Source organism: Panulirus ornatus, chromosome 2, assembly GCF_036320965.1.
Source record: "Panulirus ornatus isolate Po-2019 chromosome 2, ASM3632096v1, whole genome shotgun sequence".
NCBI lineage: Eukaryota > Metazoa > Arthropoda > Malacostraca > Decapoda > Palinuridae > Panulirus > Panulirus ornatus.
In genome coordinates, this window is record NC_092225.1 from 31,881,874 (window position 1) to 31,906,328 (window position 24,455).

At 39.4% G+C, this 24,455-nt stretch overlaps 1 protein-coding gene across 34 annotated transcripts in view; it reads left to right on the forward strand.

The window, feature by feature from the left end:
- beta-Spec (spectrin beta chain) overlaps positions 1-24,455 on the forward strand; it is a 211,948-nt gene that overhangs the window by 101,112 nt on the left and 86,381 nt on the right. For 10 of the 34 annotated variants that reach the window (XR_011714206.1, XR_011714211.1, XR_011714208.1 and 7 more), the window contains 2 exons: positions 9,265-9,413; positions 19,044-19,195. Coding sequence is in view for 12 of the 34 variants with exons in the window: in XM_071674660.1 (XP_071530761.1) it covers positions 9,281-9,413; positions 19,044-19,195 (285 nt within the window). In the remaining 22 variants the exon portion in view is untranslated. Of the gene's footprint in view, positions 1-9,264; positions 9,414-12,428; positions 13,232-19,043; positions 19,196-24,455 lie in introns of those variants that run through there. The other 24 variants (XR_011714187.1, XR_011714189.1, XR_011714195.1 and 21 more) reach the window with 9 other exon arrangements.

Consider the following 24,455-nt stretch of genomic DNA (forward strand, 5'->3'; position numbering starts at 1 on the left):
TCCTCCCGTGGCCGGGAGAGGGCCTCGTCAGGCGTGGCAGCGTCAGTGGTAGTTGATGCAGTATTAGTGGGTGTGTTAGTCGTGAAGATGGACGACAAGTGAGCCTGTGGAGGGTCTGTAGTAGTGGCCATCATTACCTTGTTGTGATAGTAGCGGGTGTACAAGTGATTCCGGTTGTGGAAGTGTTTAGCCTTGCTGCTGGATTCAGAAGATGACATGATTGGTAGTAAATTGGATAATGTATTGATAACTGATAACGTGCATGATATAATTACCGTACTTTTTTTGTAATTGGGAAGGTAGTTTATTGCAGTGTAAAGCCAGTGATTTTTTTTTTGTCAGCATCGCTGTTATATCTTCTTCCTTTTATCTTCATTTTTTTTTTTTTTTGTCATTAAATCTTTGTCTGTAGTGAAGAAATTTTCTCTCGTGGCTTCTTGGGCTTGCCTGTTTATCCTTCTAGTGAGACCTACCTCAGAGCGAAGGCAGTAGTTTTTTTGATTTTTTTTCTTTTTTTGCATCAGGTTTGGTAAGCATAACAGGTGAATATACGAAAGTCCAAGTGTATAACATCAGAGGGTATTTTGCAGTTCCATTTGCCATATACATGAAGGAAGAATTCAGGCACATTTATTGAACATGATCTTGTATTCCGAACATAGAGAAATGTTCTAACTCGCTTTTGGAAATTGGTATAACGTTGGTTAGTTTCCTGTCATTTTGCACTTTCTCTTCCTGTAATGATTTGTCGACTATTTTGGTGATGGGACAATCCTAGCTTATTCCTGTATTGTGTGGGAGATGCTACGTGGACCAGTGGATTGGTTCAGATGTACTTTGTCGAAATATTTAAGTATTTCGTGACATTCATGTCAGTGTTCTCTAACGTATTTTTTATTATTAGTGTCCAGAAATACTTTTTATGTATATGATACTATTAACGAATTTGCTATGGTAAACAGTCAGTCGAATATTTGTTTATAGGTGAAGTGTTAATTGTTATTTTCCTATTATCACTTGATCATGAGCCAATAGTATCCTAAAATAGATTTCTTGCTTCCAGCGTCTGTGAAGAACTCTTTAGGACTCTTTTTCACGTCGAGAAATTGAAATCTTTAAAGTTTTTCTTATTGGATCTGATTGTCTTATTACTGTGTCTCCTTGTAAACCTATGTACATTTTACGGTCCTTATTTTCACCACTTGACATACTTACACCGGAAACCTTTCTTTAAAGAGCAGTTTAGTTCATTAAGTTCTGTATTCCTCCTACCTCTCTCTTCCCATTCACAGTCCTTGATCACCTTTCTAGGACGCAGATGTACATAATCGCGATGAATTGGCATCAAATGGTCTGTCAGAAAAGCCTGATGTCATAGCAATAACAGAGACTTGGAGAGATTCCTCAGTAATCATAATATAGAAAACCCCTGGCAGAATTAGCCAGCCATTCCGGTGTATCATGTGCTCTTGAGAGAATCTTCACAAATCAGATGGTGGTGGTGTACGCACACAACAGAGTACGGCAGTGACGGTTACAAAATTAGGTTTCGATACATGCGACTCACACCGTTTTGCATGTGGTCTGAGGTTGTGGAAGTGTTAACCTGAGGTTGTGGGAGTGTTGATCTGAGGTTGTGGAAGTGTTAGCCTGATGTTGTGGAAGTGTTGAGCTGAGGTTGTGAAGCTGACTGAGCTCATGGTCCAGGAGAAGCTAGCTCCAGTCCTGGAAGATGATGCCTCTCAGTCGCTTGATCAAAATGATAAAACAGAGACACTTGACAAGACTGAGAATATTGATGTGCTGCACTCAGACTTTGTGAAAGCCTCTACTGAATGTGACTCGATGTCGTTGTTAATGAAATGACGACAGTGGCAGTAAGTGGAAAACTGAAAGATGGATATAGAACTTTGTGAGCAACAGAACATAGCATGTTGTAATACATGTTATGTGCAATGTCTCGTAGGGATAAAAGTTAATTTCTATAAGGTATTGTACATAGGTCTCTACTGTTTCTATAAGGTACTGTACATAGGTCTCTACTGTTTCTATAAGGTATTGTACATAGGTCTCTACTGTTTCTATGAGGTATTGTTCATAGGTTTCTACTGTTTCTATAAGGTATTGTACATAGGTCTCTACTGTTTCTATAAGGTATTGTACATAGGTCTCTACTGTTTCTATAAGGTACTGTACATAGGTCTCTACTGTTTCTATAAGGTATTGTACATAAGTCTCTACTGTTTCTATAAGGTATTGTACATAGGTCTCTACTGTTTCTATAAGGTATTGTACATAGGTCTCTACTGTTTCTATAAGGTATTGTACATAAGTCTCTACTGTTTCTATAAGGTATTGTACATAGGTCTCTACTGTTTCTTATTTTTGTATCTGACATTAAAGCAGACGCACTCCTCAGCTTCAAGGTATCGTTTGCTGATAATTATCTGGTGTTGACGTCGGGGATCTTTTACCCCCACAGCTCGGACTGAGTCCAGGCTGCTGAGTACCAGTTGGTCGTGGGTCGACCTTGCTGTTGGAGACCGCGGCCCGCAGGCCTCTTAACCAGCTCAGCCTAGCTGGTCATGGCCTTCTTGAATTTTTTCACTGTTACTCCAGATAGTTTCTCACGGCTGCAGGCAATGTTTTGAAATGTCTTGGGCTCCGGATGTCGAGGTGTGTGATGAATTTAAAAGTTTCGCCGGTAGAAGAGTCTGAAAAATTACAAGCAGACATAACCAAGTCTTCTGGGAGGCCACTGACAATGACGGAGTTGTAATTGATGAATGTCTGAGGTGTTCCTGTAATGGGGGATTTGAAGCTATACAGAAACTTGCGAAAGACTCCGAGTGATAATGTCAGACATCCTTACCCTCGGCTACATGTGCCTGCCTCCTCCTGGGAGATGGAAGGCTGGATTCTCTTGACCTTCAAGACAGGGGAGGAAAAGCCAGTGATATGGCTCCTCAGGGCAATAACTCACTGGGGTAGACGGCTGTTGTATGCAGACATTACTTGTAAGGACGAGTTAGAAACCGTTCCGAGATCTATGACAACCCGCACTGACACTGTCAGGGATGCCAGCTGATGTACGGGGAACGACGGCATACACAAGTGTCTGGGGCGTAGACCGTAAGTCATCCCATGGTTTAGAAAGTCCTGGAACGAATGGTTCCAGTCTTACACGTAGAGGTGGTTCCTTATTGGCACGGTAGACATGACGATTCTCAAGACTTATCACACTGAAACAAAACCTGCAGTAAATCAAATTCATGAACACACTCTCAAACGTCTGGAGCCCAAGGCTGTGTAGCACATTCCCTGTACCCAGTATATACACTTGGGGATACACAGTAGACACGGATAAGGAGGCCTCGGTCAACTATTTACCAAAGGGTATAAGACCTCGCAAATCGACTTAGATGTGCGCACGGCACGATTAGAGTGCTGTTGTTAATGAGAGAGAATTTATATGACTTTACGGCCTTGTAAGTGATTACGTTTGTTCATGTGGTGGTTAAGTGATTTCGATTGCAGACCTATGATTACTGTAGTGGTGTAAGTGGTTGTATCAGTGTTAGTGTGGTCTGTAGTACCCACTACACACAAGAGCCTAGGAGACACAGGTAGGTGTGGGCAGCCTTCTCCACATGAATGTTACATAAAGCCCAGTATTTTTAACCCAACGGCTCGGTTTTCCTCGTTTAAAGGGGAAGTTCTGGCGATGGGTTCCGCGGGTTGCCTATACTACACACAAACAAGGCTTATGTGGTGGATTTTTTCATCATCGGTTTTCTCTCACAGTAACAACAGTATGTGGTTAATTGTGCTGCTGTATTTATCTTCCTTGATTATTTACTCGTTCTTGTCTTTTTTTTCTACTCAAGGATATTTATATTCAAGGATAGATACTAACAATTTTGAGGGTAGCGGACGGGAACTATTGGGAGTGACAGAAGTAGTTTTCTTAAGGCGCAAACGGAAAAGTTATACATCAGTTTCCATGAGAGAATCTTAGAAGACATCGTCCCCCAACGTTCACTCAAAAATGATTGCTTGTTGGCACGACAGGCGGGGAAAGCTTTGTAAAATGTTGCCTCTTAAGATCAGAAGGCGCACTGAGCACAGAGAAAACATGAGCATCCTGGGCCCAGACAATTCAGCCCACCGCCTCCAGCCATCAGAACCACCATGGGATGTATAGTGAAGGAATGCCCTGGGTAAGTGTTTACAGATTATATCAGACCATCCAGGCTGTGAGGGTTACGTAGGCCTACTGGTAGCTGCTTCCAACAGCTTGGTCGACCAGCGACACAATTCGTATCTCAGGCTTAGCCAAATCTGTAGGGGGGTAGTATACGCCAGGGGCGGGGCCTCTGTTGTCCACAAACACTGTGCTTATACATTGGACTTTTTTCTTTTTTGCTCATTATTAACGATTCAACACTTGGCGTATGTATTGATGTTGAGATCTGTGGTGACAGGGACCATCTTAACGTTCAGCGTACATTCGCACATCATGGAGAGGTCATGTATATGATAGTGGGTCACATTAGTCTTAACATGTACTTGGGTTGTAAACTGGTCAAGCAATAGTCTGATTTTTTTTTTCGGGATGATGTTCATCATGTGTTGTGGTGCGAGGCCACTTGTAAAGAGCCAGAACCGAATTCCTTTGATTAACTCAGAGGCTCAAACGTGAGTCCGATTTATTCACATAGGTGGGTGTTAAGGCCAGGCCAGTGTCCTCTCTAGAAAATAATTTGGGGTTGTGGGTAGGGGGATTTAGAAGGTAGATAACATAATACTCATATTCTTGTATACACCTCAAATCAGAGCCCACATCGGAGGAGGCTTTCCACTCTCGTAATCCGTCAAGAACTGACTCACACAGATCCACTGCAGAAAAAGGCGAAGTACCTGAAAAGAATTAAGGACCAATATAAGTTATAACTTTGCTGGAACATTAAGGAGAGTCCTGATTTCTTATTGTACGAAGGAAAGGCAAACGTGGCGGCAGGGCTGCCAATCACTGTGAGAGCATTACGAGGCTGTGAGAACGAGGAAGATATTGATGTAGTGTACATAATAATCTTTGCCATAGTTAGTGTTCCATATTTAATATCCTGGGATTTCTGATACATTCATTTGAATGCCTTACGTTTCAAGGCAAGAGGGGCATATTCTTTTGACCATATCGATGCGTCCCGATCTTGTGTACATATCACATTACTGTGCACAGTGATAGAAACCAAACCTGACCACAGATGCCCTGTACCAACTTTTTGCTTATGATTGAACTTGAGAGGTTAAGGTCACGCGGCCTTGGATTGAGACGAAATTGGTGTGACAGACACGACATTTTTCATGAACATGGCTCAATGCACAAGTTCATGTGTACTTAAATGTCACAAAATGTTTGTCTACATAGTGAATATTAACCAGATATTTACTACATATACTACATACATAGTTGTTTATTGTTTATTCTTGGACTTGAGGGTTACAGTACAAATTGGATATACATAATGATCCCAAATATTCGTGTACACAACATGTAAATACTGGGTCACTGGTTGATGACCAGGGCCATCACACTATGTATATTGATGATAACTTCTGTAGGTTATGGTAGAAGATCAAGAGTACTAATACATACTCCTTATGCACACAGTATCTGAAGTCTTGTACCTACACTTATTAACATGTCCAGTGTCAAAGCTCTAGAGCTCAAGGTCATGTGTGCCGAAATTTTTGTCAGATTGATGTATATGACGCATGTATACCTAGAGATTAAGTGAGTACATATATTTAAAGAGGATGCTTACCAGAGCTGTAACACAAAATGATAAATTGCTACATCTACGCAAGCTTTGGTGGTTGGATGTATAGGAGGACTCAAAGTCACACAAGGTCTTGTGCACTGTATCGTACTAAATCCATGTGTCAATAATACGTTCAGACAAGGATAATGGATGAGCACCAAACTTATACTACAGATGCTTCATAATTAACCTGTCACTGAAGTTTTAGAGGCCAAGGTCAGGTGTAGGGTCATACGGTGACATGCACTATGGGTTTACCAAACCACATGCGGGGCCACACCTCTCTTTTTCTTATTTCTTTTTGTACCACATTGAAAATATGAGCGAATTTACCACATAACTTTATATACAGCTAATGAGTTCGTTTTAACAAAAAAAAATTTCGATCTATACATAGTTTGACAATTTTATTCTCAATTTATATAGTTATATTGTGTCGGGTTATCTGGCTGTTGTGGGCACATACACACACTTGAGGTATGTGTGGTCTGGACTTGACTCATCTGACCCAGCGAGATCCTTTGTCGTGCATCGCATGACGTCTCACCTGAGCGGCCGTCCTGCTCTTCACCAATAAGTGTCTCAATAATTCGATTTATTTGCTGCCTGTGTTTTGCTACGACGCATGACGGCGGGGCATGGGGGGGGGGGGGGGGGTGCTGATACGACGACGGGTCGGTCGATGGTGTTGGCGGCGGCAGGATAGTTGGGAGAGTGTTGGCGGCGGCAGTGATGGTGGCAGTAGTGATGATGTTGGTGCTGGTGATGGTGCAATTGATGTTGGTGGTGTGGGTGGCAGTTGTGGTGGTAATGAAGGGAGATAGTGGTGGCAGGGGAGGGGGCTTGCTTTGATGGGGGGATATAATGTGAAGTATTCTGTAGGTTGACGAGCCCTGATGAGGGGAGCGGTTACAGGGTGCAGGCGCAGCCCTGACCTACAGGGACGACTCCAGGTGTTGAGTGAAAGCATTATCATGTTAAGGTTCTGATTAGATAAGAAAGTTTTGTCGATGACTGCCTGGGCAGTACGTGGTGGTCCCTGATATGGACGTGATATAAGGTAGCGAGGGGGAGTCGGCATGGCGAAAGCAAGCAAAAGGTTTGGTGTGGTCTGGGGTAGCAGGAGGGACTAGGAAGTGATGGAGACTAACGAGAGGAGGTATGGAGTACTGGGGGCCGGGGAGGATGACTGGAAAGTGAAGGACACCTAACGATAGGCGTGGACGGAGGCATGCAAACTAGAGGGAGAGTAGATAGATAGAAGCTAGCTAGGTGGAGTGTGGAGCCTTGAGTATTAGCAGGAGGGAGTATGAAATGTAAGGGCGTATGGAGTAGCATGAAGGAGTGTAAAGGGATGTGGTTAGAAATAATGGGTAACAGAAGGCAATGTGGAGAGTGCAAACCAACACATGGGAATATATCTATGGTCAAATTTGGGAAGCTTGAGGAAGGAATGGTTCAGGTGAAGTCCGTGCTAGCTGGATGAATTAGTGTGATCGGGACTAGTGAGTGGGAGTTTTGGGTGATAAAGGCTGGCTGGATACTCTGTGGAGTGATAGCGGCTCACAGGAGAGATTTTGGAATGATGGGAACAAGCTGGAGGGAGTGTGGAGAACTGGAGGTAGCAAGAGGGGTTATATAATGATTATGGCCAGTGGACGGTGGAGTAGTGGTAGGGCTAACATGAGGGAACATGGAGTGAGACAAAAAGGGGACAGGGGTGTGGTAGGAGGTGTTGGTGATTGTCTGTACAACGATGCAAGGTTCACAGCCACACTAACGAGCAGTGTCTGAGCCTTTAGTGTCTCTCATCAGCTCAGATAGAGTACTGAGTTGATGTTAGTGGGAAAGAACCTTCTTACATCATCTATCTCCGTTCGTGTACATTGACGTCAGCACACATGAGTATTCTTGTCCAGAGGGAACAAGGTGCTCTAGGATTATTAAGGGAAATCTTGTTAAGGGATCACTTTCATTTAACGAAGAACTGGGAAGTAATAGACGTATAGTGGAGAGCCAATTTAACCTACCGAACCAATCCATCAACATAGAATGAGCCAGAGCTTGGTCACAGCCTTAGAAATCACGGGGTAAGGTATAACCCCCGAAATACTGTGTCAGGTGAGACAGTGGTGGTGGTGGAGAAGGAAAGTAGTGGAGTTGGGACTTGAGGTGAGGGGAGAGCTGGCATGAGTGAAGTCCTGACTGGGCTGGCCAGCACACACTGCCGCCTTGTCTGGCGTCTCACACCAGTCAGTGACTACTCCGTGGGCATAATATCCCTGATAACAGATACTGTCATGTACTTTTATGTTAGTAAATTGATGTTCTCATATAAATCATCTTGAGTTTTCTATTTATCTCCAGATCAGCGTGAAATTAGCTTTATCAATGAAGTTTCTTGTGAAAATGATGCATCATGAATGAGTGTAAATTAATGGGTCATCTGTGGTTGTGTGTCCTTGAGAACTGCAAGAAGAGATGCAGGGGTCAGCTTCTGGTGCTTCATGGCGATGGATGGCTGTGGTAGTAAAGGGAATGTTATCGAGTTTTGTCGAGTTTGGTGATGATTGTAGAGACAAAGAAATGACTTGTTCCCTTAGATGCCAAACTATGACTGATGCTAATTAAGTGAAAATGAAAATTGAAGAAACTTTTACCACAGGATATAGTATTTACGGAATACAGTATGCTCTCTCTCTTTGATTGGACTAATCGTATTATAGAACAGTGTCACGTTGATTTATTAGTTCTGGGTTGTGTAAAGTAGACTTAATGTACAACATTATTAGTAATGTTATGTGTGTGACCTGTTTGACAAACTGTGTAGGTTATGGTAACCTCTAATTCCCCTTTTCCCTATAGGGTGACCATGTTCCCGATGAATTTGCTGCTCATGTAAGGAAACATTTTTTTTTTTGCTATTCATGTAATTTCCAGTACTCTCTGAAGAATCGAAAGTGCTCTGAGCTGTAGGTTTCAATGTACTTATAGTGACCTGAAAATCACTTGTCATGTTTGCTCTTTAATGCTTTTGTATACACTTATTATGTTTGCTCCATGCCAAATAAATTACCTGATAAAATTGGGTTGATGTTTCTCAAAATTGTTGTTCTAAATGTTTTTTGGCTATCTTAGATTAAAAGGATATGTTGGTAATTAATGAAACCCAGATATATTGTGTAATGCTTACTCTTAATCAGAGCTTGCCAGTTTTGGCTTTGATGTATGTAGTACATCTTACAGTAGTAATTTATATGGGATCAGAAATACTGTGCAATGAATTTTGCATATTTTATCCACATACATGGTAATATTCATACTTGTATAATTCTCTTATAAACTGTTCTTGTTCTTTACTCTTGCTTGATGGGTCCTAAAGCTGTTCTTTATCTAGGCTTACCAAGTTTGAAACTGTATTTTTGTTTTGAATTGACAGGGTCTGAAACCGGAAGATGACGACAGATATCAGTGTGGGGGTCCGGTGGGACCCCCTCAGGCAAGAAGAGGTGATTGAAGACTTTGATTACGATGGTGGGAATTCCTCTTCCAGATTGTTCGAGCGATCCAGAATCAAGGCTTTGGCTGGTGAGTAGTTAAACTATTTTTGTGAAGTAATTTGTGCACAGGAATATTGTGTTGAGAGCAGCCCCATTGAAAGTGGATTCACTCTAGAGCTTATGGCTTCTTTTTTGTAATTCTATTACCTAGTGCAAAATTGCATATGCAAAGTACAGTATACTCCCTGTTAACTGGCACCTTGGAACCTTTATAGTGCCAGTTAAATGAATTTTCCTTATATAAAAGAGTGAAAATTGATTATTGGAAAAGAGAGAAAATTATAGATATACTGTAGTTAAAACTGAACAGGGAAACTAGAACTGAATAGGAAAGCTATTTGTTGTCTGGCCCTAAAATGTAAAGGGCCTCCTTTTTTTTAACAAAGATGTATTCCTGGAAAGTGTCTGTATATACAATTACTTTTAGGGGAAGCTAGCTATACCTTATGCATAACATGACAGGAATACATTTTTGGGAAATATTTGCAGACAGTGGTCCATCATGCCTTGCATGGTTGAATGAACGAAATGTGAATGCCACGATTTGCTCTTTTAGTTTATTTAAAAAGTTCAATATTCTAATCTGTTTATGACAGGAGGTACCTGTTTATTAACCTCTGAATATTATGACCTGTAAAAGCATGTGGTGTACATTGACATTAATTAAAGTAAGAATAGTGTTATGAAAATTTTGTGCTTTGGTTGTACAAGAATTTTAGAGGTTCTGTTTAATCCTTTACAGCAGAAAATCTGGCATTATGCATCATGCATGTGTTTGACTCAAATATACAGTAAGGCATGATGGACTTCCTGTGCTCTCTTCTACTCTTTTAAGTTGATGTAAAACTGGATTTATTATGCAGTGTCATAGTGGTTGAAGTCTTATCAATATTGATAAAGAAATCTATTTGTATATGAGAATAATCTTTGATTTATATAAGCAACACACTGAACAGCATTGTGGGTATAATGAGTGAAAACAAATTATCTGTCGAATTATCTGTGTATGTATTGCCATACTTTCCAGCGGTTTCTAATGATTCACATATTAATATATTTGCGGTGCATCGGTGAGATGCATTGAGGCATTTTAACATAACACCATTGCAGTCCAAAGTTGCATAAAAAGAAACACTAAACATTTGGGACCCAAGGCTCATTAACACTGCTTGCTATCATCAGAAACGCCATGGAATGCACAGTAGTGAAGTTTATGAGTGCCCTGGACAGGGACCTACAAAGTTTAGCAGATCAACCAGGCCATGAGTGTCTATATAGGTTTGCAGGCTGCTGCTTTCAAGACCTTGGTTGACTAATGACCCAACCCAGTGGCTTGGGCACAGCCCAGGCTATGAGGGTAAAAGATGCCCAAGGGAATGAGTCAGAATTTAAAACAGAATATCATGCTGTTTTGGAAACAATAGTAAAAGAAAGGTATGTAAAAGGAGTGAAAATATAATGGGCAAATCTTGGAAAATGCTTATAACAAACATTGAAATTTGTGAGAGATGGAGGGAAAATGTTCAAGAACTGATGGAAGTACTGTTGAAAGGCACTTGCATGTTGGTATAGTAGGAATAGAGGGAAGGAGATGGGTAAATAGGAGGGGAAGATATTATGATGGAGGAAATAAGAAGGGTGATAAAACTCTTCAAGAATGGAAAATATGGTCGGTGTAAATGAAGTGGTGAATGAAATGAATAGTGGAGGTGAGATTACATTGAGTGGAATTAGAAAATGTTTAAGGAATATGGAAAATTTATCAGATGCTGATGATTGGATGGAGACATTAATTGTTTCATGGTATAAAGGGGAAAGGAAATAAAAGTAGTATATTTCCCATGCACAGATAACTTTGTGTTTAGTAGGATGCTTTTAAACAACAGTGATTCCTGTGTTGATGAGAAACAAGATGGGTTTATGAAGGGAAGAGGGTGTGCTGGATAGAAATCTGCACTTAATTTGGTTGTGCAGAAAGCTTTAGAGAAAAAATTATAGGGAACATTCATAGGCTTAGCAAAATTATGTATTAAAGTGTAGAGAAAAGTACTTTGGCAAATTTTGACTTTGTATCATGATTAATGCCTTGAAGAGGGAAAGACCTAACTAGGGTTATAATTTTAAGCTATTTAATTCCGTTTATACTGGGGAGACATCTCTGTAAAGTGTAACAAGTATCTGCTACAGCATAACCTTTTAAAGTTATGGTCCAGGTTATGTTGATGATAAAGTTCCAGGTCAAAAATTTTTATAGTGACATGATTCAGGCAGACTCCAAACTAGAGTTAAAGGCATTCTGCTATGCAGTACTTTAGATACCGGGCATGAAGTTATGAAGTGTAATGAGTGTCTAATGTAGATTTTCAAGTTATGAGCAAGATTGTTTTGAGGGTTAAAGTATAACTCGCAATCAGGAATGGACAAAGTAATCCTTAACCTAACCTAACCTAACCATACTGAACATCTTTGCATGTCTTTTCACTGTATTGTGTGTTAAGTAGTTGTTTGTTTGCCAGTTTTAAGAAGGCTTTCTCTTATTCATGGTTGGTAGTGACTTTGACATTATTGTGCCTAGTTCTGGTTTGGGTTATATCTATCAAAAGTAATCTTAACAGTTAAGATACAGGAAGTATTTTCCTTTGATCAGAAAAGGATATTATGAAGATACCAGTGTGCAGGAATTATTTCAGTTACAGCTTTTAGTATTGCAGTATTCCATAACAATAATAGTGAAATCCTTAAACTTTGAAATTATAAGTTTATTAGGAGTAACCCTTTGCCAAAAACTTCAGTAGGAAAGGAGAATTATTGTATAAATAAGGAAGATGTGGCATCATCTTGATGATAAGGAGGATAAGTGGTAAACTGCCATTTTCTGCTCGGTACCATCAGTTTGTCACCTCTAACACAAGTGGAATAAGTTAATTAAATTTCTCTCTCTGAGACCGTTTTTTAGATAATGTTATCAAGATGAACATCCTGTCTCCAATATGTAACTAACTGTCTGGTTGCCCATTGTGTTAGTTGGTTTCATTTGAGTATGGGCATCGTGTTACCAGAGAATTTAATGAAGAGTTATTGGTGTGAGTGAAAAGCTGAAATATTTTTGAATGGAACAACAAGTTTGTGTACATGAGACTCAAGATGCTGAGTGCGTCATCAATGAACAGCTGCGGTCATGTGAACCAAATCAGACTAATGAAGATGATAAGTGTATTATGGTTAGAAAAGCATGGCAGGAATCCCTCACTGATGCTTGGCGACAGTCCTTTGGAGATTTTGGAGAATCTTTGAACATGCAAATTGATAACAGTAATACTGATCATGTACCAGTCAAGGAAGTGGCATGTAATTCAAGTGCAGGGCCAGGTGCAAGTAATGATAAAACATATATGTTGCTTAGACGTGATCTGAAGCATGCTGATAATGGTATATTTGAACATGACGATGATTCATCACAAAGTCCTTCAATCAAGCCTTGTCCACAGATCAGCAACACTGAATTATGCATAGGTGAAGGCAACCTTAGCAAACACTCTGAATTCTCTTTTGATGAGCACACCAATAGTTTGCAGGATATAATGAAGAATGAAAAAGTTACTGTGGCAAACCCCTCATCAGAGGAAAGTGGAAATTTGAATTGTAGAGGTACATTTGTTGAAAATAAGGATAGGCCCATAAGCATGAAATTTGAACTTTCCCATTGGTCTAGATCCAGTGGAAATACTTGCTCAGTCCGTCACAGAAATGTTCACCCCCAGAACATTACCAGATCTGTAAGTTTTGATACTAGCATACAGCAGCGATATGCAGGTTTTATGGAGCTTCACATTAAAGAACTAAAAGGTGATTAAGCAATTTTTGTTTTGTAATTGAAAAAATTTAAAACATACAACACCACTATGCTATCAGTGTAGGGTGCAGCTCGTATTTTGTGTAATGAGATTTACAACACTTCAGTGATTCATGGGCATCATTAGAAGATTTTTTGGGGGGTACATTGAGTTAGGCAGAGTGACTCTTTATGATGACTGTTTGTTAGTTAGTGTGAGGCTTTTTTTCCAGTGTTTTTGGAGACTCGATTATGAATACAATTCAGTCTATGACCAAGCTACATTGATTTGTTTCTTTTCTTAGTCAATCAGGATTTTTGAAAGTATGGCCCATAGTACAATGATCCCTACACAACTTGACTGGTTAGGTATGCTTTGTAGATATTTGTTTTATGGGTTTTTAAGATTCTTGAAAGCCGGCAAGGCAGCAGGTTTGGATGGTATTGCAGTGGAATTTATTAAAAAAGGGGGTGACTGTATTGTTGACTGGTTGGTAAGGTTATTTAATGTATGTATGACTCATGGTGAGGTGCCTGAGGATTGGCGGAATGGCATAGTGCCATTGTACAAAGGCAAAGGGGATAAGAGTGAGTGCTCAAATTACAGAGGTATAAGTTTGTTGAGTATTCCTGGTAAATTATATGGGAGGGTATTGATGGAGAGGGTGAAGGCATGTACAGAGCATCAGATTGGGGAAGAGCAGTGTGGTTTCAGAAGTGGTAGAGGATGTGTGGATCAGGTGTTTGCTTTGAAGAATGTATGTGAGAAATACTTAGAAAAGCAAATGGATTTGTATGTAGCATTTATGAATCTGGAGAAGGCATATGATAGAGTTGATAGAGATGCTCTGTGGAAGGTATTAAGAATATATGGTGTGGGAGGAAAGTTGTTAGAAGCAGTGAAAAGTTTTTATCGAGGATGTAAGGCATGTGTACGTGTAGGAAGAGAGGAAAGTGATTGGTTCTCAGTGAATGTAGGTTTGCGGCAGGGGTGTGTGATGTCTCCATGGTTGTTTAATTGGTTTATGGATGGGGTTGTTAGGGAGGTAAATGCAAGAGTTTTGGAAAGAGGGGCAAGTATGAAGTCTGTTGGGGATGAGAGAGCTTGGGAAGTGAGTCAGTTGTTGTTCGCTGATGATACAGCGCTGGTGGCTGATTCATGTGAGAAACTGCAGAAGCTGGTGACTGAGTTTGGTAAAGTGTGTGGAAGAAGAAAGTTAAGAGTAAATGTGAATAAGAGCAAGGTTATTAGGTACAGTAGGGTTGAGGGTCAAGTCAATTGGGAGGTGAGTTTGAATGGAGAAAAACTGGAGGAAGTGAAGTGTTTTAGATATCTGGGAGTGGATCTGGCAGCGGATGGAACCATGGAAGCGGAAGTGGATCATAGGGTGGGGGAGGGGGCGAAAATTCTGGGGGCCTTGAAGAATGTGTGGAAGTCGAGAACATTATCTCGGAAAGCAAAAATGGGTATGTTTGAAGGAATAGTGGTTCCAACAATGTTGTATGGTTGCGAGGCGTGGGCTATGGATAGAGTTGTGCGCAGGAGGATGGATGTGCTGGAAATGAGATGTTTGAGGACAATGTGTGGTGTGAGGTGGTTTGATCGAGTGAGTAACGTAAGGGTAAGAGAGATGTGTGGAAATAAAAAGAGCGTGGTTGAGAGAGCAGAAGAGGGTGTTTTGAAGTGGTTTGGGCACATGGAGAGGATGAGTGAGGAAAGATTGACCAAGAGGATATATGTGTCGGAAGTGGAGGGAGCAAGGAGAAGAGGGAGACCAAATTGGAGGTGGAAAGATGGAGTGAAAAAGATTTTGTGTAATCGGGGCTTGAACATGCAGGAGGGTGAAAGGAGGGCAAGGAATAGAGTGAATTGGAGCGATGTGGTATACCGGGGTTGACGTGCTGTCAGTGGATTGAATCAAGGCATGTGAAGCGTCTGGGGTAAACCATGGAAAGCTGTGAAGGTATGTATATTTGCGTGTGTGGACGTATGTATATACATGTGTATGGGGGGGGGTTGGGCCATTTCTTTCGTCTGTTTCCTTGCGCTACCTCGCAAACGCGGGAGACAGCGACAAAGTATAAAAAAAAAAAAAGAAAAAAGATTCTTGTTTGAGCAGTCTTTTATTAGTTTTTAAAGTTCTTATTTGAGTAGTCCTTGATGCATGTAATACTTGCAGATAGTAAGTTGAGCAGTTTTTCCCCTGAATATTTTCACTGTTTTCTGTTGCATTTCTCCTGTCATAATACATGTACTGAAGGTAATAGAAAAATAATTACTGTTGAACTAATGAAGAATGGCAGATTTATGACCTGGACTCTTTTTTCTGGGAGAGGTATTCCCTGTTGAAAGATGCCTTGTTGAAAGCCAGTTAGCTGTAGAGCTCTTTTAGCTTTTTGATTGTTTTTTCTTCTGATGATTTAATCTAGAGCTCTTTGCTTTCCAAAGTAGTGAAAAATTTGTGATTCGAATGAACTTTTCATATGCAATATCTTTGTTTACATTTGCTGTCAGTGACAAGCAGTGTAGGTAGAGCGCTCTTGGCCTGTCATCATTTAGCTTTTAGTGCTTTATCCATTTAAACATACTTGTGAATCTTGATCTTCACTTGCTTCATTCATTATTGTAAAGAACATTTGTGAATTATCTGTACCCATAATGTCTGGAAAAAGTCTTGCAAGTAATAGTTCTGGAAATACACCAGAGGTAATGAGAAAAAATGTCACTTTAAGGGTGAAAATGGAAGTATTCATAGGTAAGAAATACTGGTGGCAGGAACATATCTCCATATCACAAAGGTATTAGAAAGTCATGAAGTGGTAAGAGAATGTTAATCGGATTAATAGAATAGAAGAAGAGAGTACCAATTGTGATACTGTTCAAGGCACTAATTCTTTCCCAAATTGAATATTGCTGTTCTAAGATTGCCTTGAATGGCTTGCAAAATTGTGGAGTTAGAAAGTTTTCAGCTCTTTCTCTCAGCCCATATTAATTTGGTAAAGGAATTGAATTGCTGAAAATGGCTGAAATTCATGAGGTTATACTCTCAGATGGGAGAATTGTATAATCATCTATATCTGGAAAATTGAAGAAGGTTCGGTTCCCAATTTACATCCGGAAATGACATCTTACTGGTATGACAGGCATGGAAGATTTTGTTAAAACTACTTCTGAAATCCAAACGTGCGATATACACAAAAAGATTGAACAAAAGATAGAACTGCTCAGTGTACCATACTAGCCAGGCCGTTGGGACTATGTGGGCCTGTGGGCTGTAGCTTCCAGCACTTTGGTCAACCAGTGATCTGCCCAAACACCATGGGCCCAGCCTGGGCACTGGAGTTAGAAGATACCCCAAAACTTTGCCAGGTATTCCCCAGTTACTGTACATGGAATATACAATACAAATGACAGGGTTGAATGTTAGAGTGCCAGGATCACATGGAAAGGTAAGAATTGTAGTAGGTGCAGTCGATATTTTTATTAAAAAAAGAAAATAGTGCCTCTGTCATCTATATCAATGGATTAAGTGGTGGGGAGGTTAATTATATGGTTGACAAAGAATTTGTCAAGACACTAGGATAAACTGCTTATTACTAGGGTCATAGAAGGAATGATTCTACTGAGATCAGTTAAGGGCATTAATCATTTTAAAACAGGGATCACTTTTTATTTTTGGTTTTTCCCTTCAGGCCATAACCTTTATTGTTGATGATTGATCTTCCAGGAAAAAATATGTGTGAATACACAGAAAGCAGAGTTGATAGTCCTTGACAGTGAAGTGTCAGATTGTGAAATGTGATTGAATAGATTGAAAATGGAGAAATAACATGAATTTGAATAATTTGCAAAAGTAATATGTTCGAGTACTAAGGAAATTGATAGATGAGAGAAACGCAGCATTTCTTAAATGGGCGTTTCCATGTGGATATTTCATGGAGTCTTCAGGGGACCTCATCCCTACAAGCCAGGTTGGACCCAGTCTGCTAAATTGGGATGTTGGTCAATGAAGCTGTTGGAAGCTGCAGCCCTCAAGCCCATACCCCCCATATCCTGGCTGGTTTAGTACACTTTGTAGGTATTTGTCCAATGGACTCTGGAAACATTACTGTAACAAGCAGTAGAGTACAAATGATACGACAGGTATTCTAAAAAATGTGACTAGTATGATGGAATGAAGGTTGAAGAATTTAAGAACATTTTAATGTTACCTGTATAGCATGGCAGATACAAAAGGATCTCCTTGTTCATCTTTATCATAAGTTGTCACTGGTGACACTTTAACCTGCAACTTAACTTTCAAGTTAAAACTGTAAATGAGATGTCCATGAAAGTTTATGTAAATGAGATGTTCATGAAAGTTTATACATTTTCCCAGCATCTAAAGAATCAAATATCAGAAGACCCATAATTATAGTTGAATTTATGCCATTTATTGAAAGGTTTTCCACCACTTTATATTTGTGGGATTATTTTACTTTTCTCCATACATTTTGTGCCAAGAAGAGCAATTTTGCAGGTAGATTGGTGACCACTCCTTCCAGAAATTTAAGTATGTGAGTCATGATATATTTCTTGTATTCACTTCCAGAAGTGAATTCTGAGAAAGTCAGACTGAGTCATTGTGGGTTCCGTAAATGATATTTGCTTATTTCCTAACTCGGCATTTTAAAGGTGATACTAGTACCTTGCAGCATTTTAGTGTGAAGATCACGAGTCCCCTGAAAAGTGTCACATTTGACTTTGCCTTTCTTGTTTTCAAGATTTGTAAAATCTAGCCTGTCCTAATTATGGAAGGGGCATCTATTGCTATTTTATGTCTACTGAAGAGAAGGATATTTGACAAAATTTCTCTTAGATCTTTTACTTTTCTTCATGATGTTAGTTTTTGCCCAGTATATGCTTTGTTTTCATTTCATTACCTCCACAGTGAATCACTTGAAAATCTCTTCTCATGAACATCTGCTCCTTATACATTTCCATATTTCTTTGATCATTCAACACCAAACTTGACACTTGTCTTTTCCTAACCCTTTTGTAATTTGCTCTATGTTTCAATTAAAGCCTGGCCTTAATGTGGACTTTTGTCCATGACTTGAGCCTTAAAAAAGAAAAAAAGTGTGTCAAATTAGCCAGGATGTGTTAGGTCATGGCCTTCAGCAGCCTGTCTGAGTAGAGGAGCAAGGGGGTAGGTTGGTCTAAGACCATGCTGTGGTGGTGGAAGACCTTCAAAACCATTGTAACACATATATAATATAAGGTATATGTTTAAATATTTTTCATTATCATGAAGTAAGTCTGTCAGAACCATAACTTTTCCAGAAGTTCAAGATTAGATATATGGCAGTTTAAGTGTCTGGCTTATCAGAACCATAGTATTTTTAAGATATCTTCCTGAGCTTGAAATTTTATCCATGACCTGTTGACATTTTTACTGTTATGAATGAAGTTTCTTCTTTGTTATCCATGACCTGTTGACATTTTTACTGTTATGAATGAAGTTTCTTCTTTGTTGAACAATGAGACTTATGTCAAACAGTGCCCTTAAAACTATTTGTTGGTTGCCACAGAATACTTACTGAAAGAAGATATATATTTTTGTTCATTATAAACAGCTTTTTTATATATCTTACTATAGTTTCTCATTTATTTATTCCGTTCCTCTTTTGTGTTTAGAAATAATAGTGGCTGTAAGTACAAGATTTATTTCACATTTAATCCTGTAATGTAATCATAAGGTTTTTAATGTGACTAAGCTGACAAAGCTTTGAGATGAAAGATTGTTTTTGTATAAATCATTTCCTAAGATCTTCTTTTTCTTTTAGATGAGCGTGAGAGTGTGCAGAAGAAAACCTTCACAAAATGGGTCAACTCGCACTTGGTTCGTGTGAGTGCCCGAATTGGAGATCTTTATGTTGATCTTCGAGATGGAAAGCAACTCATCAAGCTGTTGGAGATATTGTCTGGGGAGAGACTAGTGAGTGTTTTGAATCACAGTATGGATATAATCTGTTCTTATGTAAAGGTAAATGTTGAAGAATGTGAAAGATAGTGAAAAGGATGGAGAAATTCCAAAGACAAGGATTTTTAAGAGGAAGGAAAGGTAATGTAAGGAAGGAGGTGAGTGAAGATGGAAGGTCTGCATGGAAGAAATGGGAGAAATAAGTGGAAGGGTAAGGAAATGGATGAAAGGAAGAGGAGATGCATTTAGGGGGAAGGAAAAGAGTTATTGATATGAAGAGAGATCAATCAATTGAAAAGGGAGTAGATAATGGAAAAGAGAAAATAATCTTAAATCTGAACAAAAGGATTAGATATAAGGAAGAATGGCTGTGGTGGAAAGTTGAATATATTGGATACAAAATTTAAGTTTTTAAGTAGTTACAGCCGTTTTTCTCTTTTGTAGGCAGATCCATGTCAAGATCTGAGAGAGCATTTGCAATAAAGGTTCTCACAAAACACATAGCACAAATTTTCTTACCACTTAAGTAATCTGGTACACCTCACTTAGCCCACTCAATCCACACTGAAAATAAACAAAAGCAGATTGGCCAGCACTTCTGTAATACATAGAATCCAAGCTCCAGATCTTCAGCTTAGATAAGATTGGTCAACAAAATTTTGACTTTTTTGTTTCAGGAATTGAAATAGGTGAACCTTTTTGTACTTTTTATGCTAGATATGAATCTGTTTTTATAATTTTTCTATCAGGCATGGTTTTTAAGTGACAGAGCAATTGAATTTTACAATAAGTATATATTACTCATTCATGAATAAGGCTGGTATTACACTTAAAAAACTTCCCTCTAAAATGTAGAGGTGTATGATACTTGGCTGTATTTGGCCTCAGGAACATCCATCCTTGGTCTCCACCAGTATTCTGTAAACATAGAGGGGCTCCACTTTCCTTTGTACCGTATTTCCACATCCAAAATGTTCCGGTGAATACTTTCTTTGTGCTCATCACTGACTAACTATTTTCCTGGAAAAAGTCTAAGTGCAAGTCCAGAAAATAGATTTTTAGACTTATTGCACCTCAGAGCTTTAGATGAAGTCAGTAGATATTTTACAACATCACAGTAGTTTTCTGATCTGTGATTCCCCCAGAAGTCTTTGCAGACCCCCCTTAAATGACAGCCATGCAGTTTTTCCAACTTCATTCAGCTCTTCATTGAACTTTTCATCTCAAAGCAGTTCCCTGATCTATGATCCTATAATATTACCTTCTTTAATTTTTGCATCACTGATTCTGGGGAATTTAATCCTTAAATATGTGAATCCATGGCCAGTTTTATCTATTCTTTTGACAAAGTTCTTCATCAATGTGAGCTTAATGTACAGAGGAGGCAGATGAATTTTCTCAGGACCAACAAGAGGAGGATTGATTGCATTCTTCTTCCATGGAGTCAGTGATGTTCGTTTTGGTCACACTTCGTGTAACCAACTTGCATCCTGAGTAAAAGTGCCACAACCTTTAGATTCACCGCATGCATTCTGCTTAAAGTCCCCATACTTAATTTTTTCCAAAATTCAAACTTCATGTTATCTTACAATTCCTTCGTGTTAGCTGTATGAGCCAGAGGAACTGAGGGGCATTAATTTCTGTTGTGGAGTAGAACTGCTTTCAAGCTTGCTTTTGGCAGGTCAGTAAACATGCGTCATTCATCTGTGTTATATTTTTGGCCAAGTGCCTCTATAACAGAACTAACATCATTGCAAAACACCAGACCATCTTCAAGGGAGAAAAATTCTTTGAAAATGAAATGGCAATCATGATAAAAACAAACGTTAGTTTCATTCTGGAGAGGATTCCAGTCCTTTAACCTGGAACCCAAAAGTTTAGCTTGCTTCTTAGACAAATTTGAATCACAGATGAGATCATTAAGATCTTGAATCAGCACACGTGGTCCACATGAAGAAAAGCTTGCTTCAGACGTTGGATCCATATTGTCCTCTACTTGGTCTACTTTTTCATCACCAGATTCATTGTCACTCAGTTTCATGTTTCTTGGAGGCTCTGGCATAGGTAATCCGTGACTGTGAGGTACTAGCCCCATAGCAGATGGTGAATTAGGATATGTAACAATATGCTTGGATTTTGATTTTATGCCATATATATTTGTCAGGCTGAAGTGGGAATCTGAAGTGTGGTCTATGGGCTCTCACCGAACCATAGGAATGGCAAAAGGCATATGGGGTGAACCTTTGTCCATGCTGTAAGAAGCCAGACACATGTGACACAGCAAATATGGGGATCCCAACTTTTATCTTGGTAACCCACTTTACAACAAAAGTAATACTCATAGCATTTTTTAATGAGGGTGTTAAAGAATGTTTTTGCGATATAAATGTCAGTTCACTACAGATGTAGCAGAAAGAATACAGACTATTTACATAGTTTCTCAGAATTATAATAGTGGATGGGTTATTGGCACAGCAGTTGACTACATGAAAGCACAATCTATCAACAGAGTGGAAAAGACCCTGTTTACACATTGAGTTCTAGCCTGCAACTGACAGATAACTGCTACTCAGGAGTGGGCACAGTTTGAATATCCCAATGTTTCCAGTCATATTTCTGCAGGCTCCTGGTGACTCTTATATCTAGGCTTGTGCTTTCAAAAAGAAGCTATTACACTTCACAAGCTATGAAAATAGCAGTGTTTTGTTAAACTTTTTCTTTCAAATGCTCTGTAGAGCACTGGTACATCTATACTGTAGGTGATAATATGCGAGTATGCTGGAACAAAAAAAAAAACTATGGGTGATAGAGGAACTGTGAAAATGTATTTGGATTCAGTGTGCAGAAATACATAAGAAACAGATATTTATTTCCATGGCACATAATCTTTATTGACCAGTGTAATTTTTATGCCCAGACCATGCTATCTATCCTTCATCTGTACCACAACCAGTTCACCAAGAATATATTTTACAAGGAAAGTAAAAATGGGTATGTTTGAAGGAATAGTGGTTCCAACAATGCTGTATGGTTGTGAGGCGTGGGCTATGGATAGAGTTGTGCGCAGGAGGATGGATGTGCTGGAAATGAGATGTTTGAGGACAATATGTGGTGTGAGGTGGTTTGATCGAGTAAGTAACGTAAGGGTAAGAGAGATGTGTGGAAATAAAAAGAGCGTGGTTGAGAGAGCAGAAGAGGGTGTTTTGAAATGGTTTGGGCACATGGAGAGAATGAGTGAGGAAAGATTGACCAAGAGGATATATGTGTCGGAGGTGGAGGGAACGAGAAGTGGGAGACCAAATTGGAGGTGGAAAGATGGAGTGAAAAAGATTTTGTGTGATCGGGGCCTGAACATGCAGGAGGGTGAAAGGAGGGCAAGGAATAGAGTGAATTGGATCGATGTGGTATACCGGGGTTGATGTGGTGTCAGTGGATTGAATCAGGGCATGTGAAGCATCTGGGGTAAACCATGGAAAGCTGTGTAGGTATGTATATTTGCGTGTGTGGACATATGTATATACATGTGTATGGGGGTGGGTTGGGCCATTTCTTTTGTCTGTTTCTTTGCACTACCTTGCAAACGCGGGACACAGCGACAAAGCAAAAAAAAAAAAAAATGAATTGTTGTATTATTAAACTTCATCCTATGATTTGCAGATCTCATATGTCAAAGAAACGTGTAGACAAAATCACTCCATAGGAGTGGAGATCATAGAATAAATCCATACTTTAAACAACATTTAACCTAATCACTGAAAAGCCAACAGGAAATTGGCACTCCTTCCATAACATTTTAAACCACATAACCAACAGCAACCAACAGTGGTGAATGATGGAGAAAATTTACTCTTTCAACACCATCCCAGCCCCCACACATGAAGCACATAAACCCAAACCAACAACAAACCATACAAAACAGAATACTCATGACAATCATCGTCTTCCTAACAACCACAGGGTATTCAGCACTTTCATAACAGAACAAAACTACTTCCAATGCAGTCACACCTCAGTATACTTGGAACCCAGATCTTTGCAACAGCATTAGCCTTACCATTCATACTTCTTCATAGATGTTCATTATTCCTTAAATAGATATAGAAAAAATGAGCTTACTGCTTGCTTCACAGTTTTACAGTGTATACATAGAGATCCTCTCTTCCTCAGCAAACATGATGGTGACAAAACTTGCATATGCTGTAATGACCTGAGAAGCACAGAAAACTGCCCTCCTAATCCATTCTCAAACTTGAAACAGTGACTCCCCCCCCCCCAAAAAAAAAAAAAAAAAAAAGATAGAGGGGGGGATCCCCAGTGCAGGGGTTTATAAAAAAATTCCAAACAAATATTTGTCATCGCTTAATAGGAAATGTCATGGAAGGTGAGGGAAAAAATCAGTAAATTTCATGAAAAGTTGAGAAAAAAAAATCAAGCAAATATACTGTATTTTGTGCTGCACAGACATGTGCATTGTGTGTGTGGTAGTGTTAATGTTGCTGATGTGACAGATCATGTCATTGCCGAGGTGCCCATCCACCAACACGCTTAGGTTACATAACTCACACGTATTGGTTTATATTTTCTTGTAATGACATGCTTTGCACTTTTAGATATGCCTTGTAACATGATACCCAGTGAATAGTAGATAATTATAATATAAAATTTTCATTATACTCACTGGGGTTTTACGTATGGCCTCTATATACAGTAATTTTCAGTTATGTCACTTATTCAGTATAATTTTTTTTATGATGATTTGCAGATAGTTACATTATTCATGGTTTTATACACAGTTTTGTTATTTGCTGCATGGATGTGAGCCATGGACATATATGCCTTTCATCACTTGTTCTGTAGTATTCCACAATTATTTCCTTTGTTGGGCCAGAGCATGCATAGGTGCACAGCAGCATTGTGAAAAGCAGTGTGAACATAAGCATGAGGGACAGGCAATACCTTCCCCCTCTAGGTTTTATGGGTGACTAGTGTTTTAGGGATTTTTCTGATGCATGTAATAGAAGGCATCTTCACATACTGAAAAAACAATCCTTTGAATTTATTGTATGGTTGCAGTGGATGTGTTAGGCTTATGTGAATATGTTTGCAGAAGATAAGGGGTAAAACACTACTCTGCCAGAAATGCACCCATCAAAAGCTGTACTACCTGGGCATGTATAAGTTGTGCTTTCTCTTCTTTGTTCTGGACACCATTGATCCCTACATCATTACTAACATTAGTTCAGCATTTCACAGGACCCTTTATGCTCAAGATGTA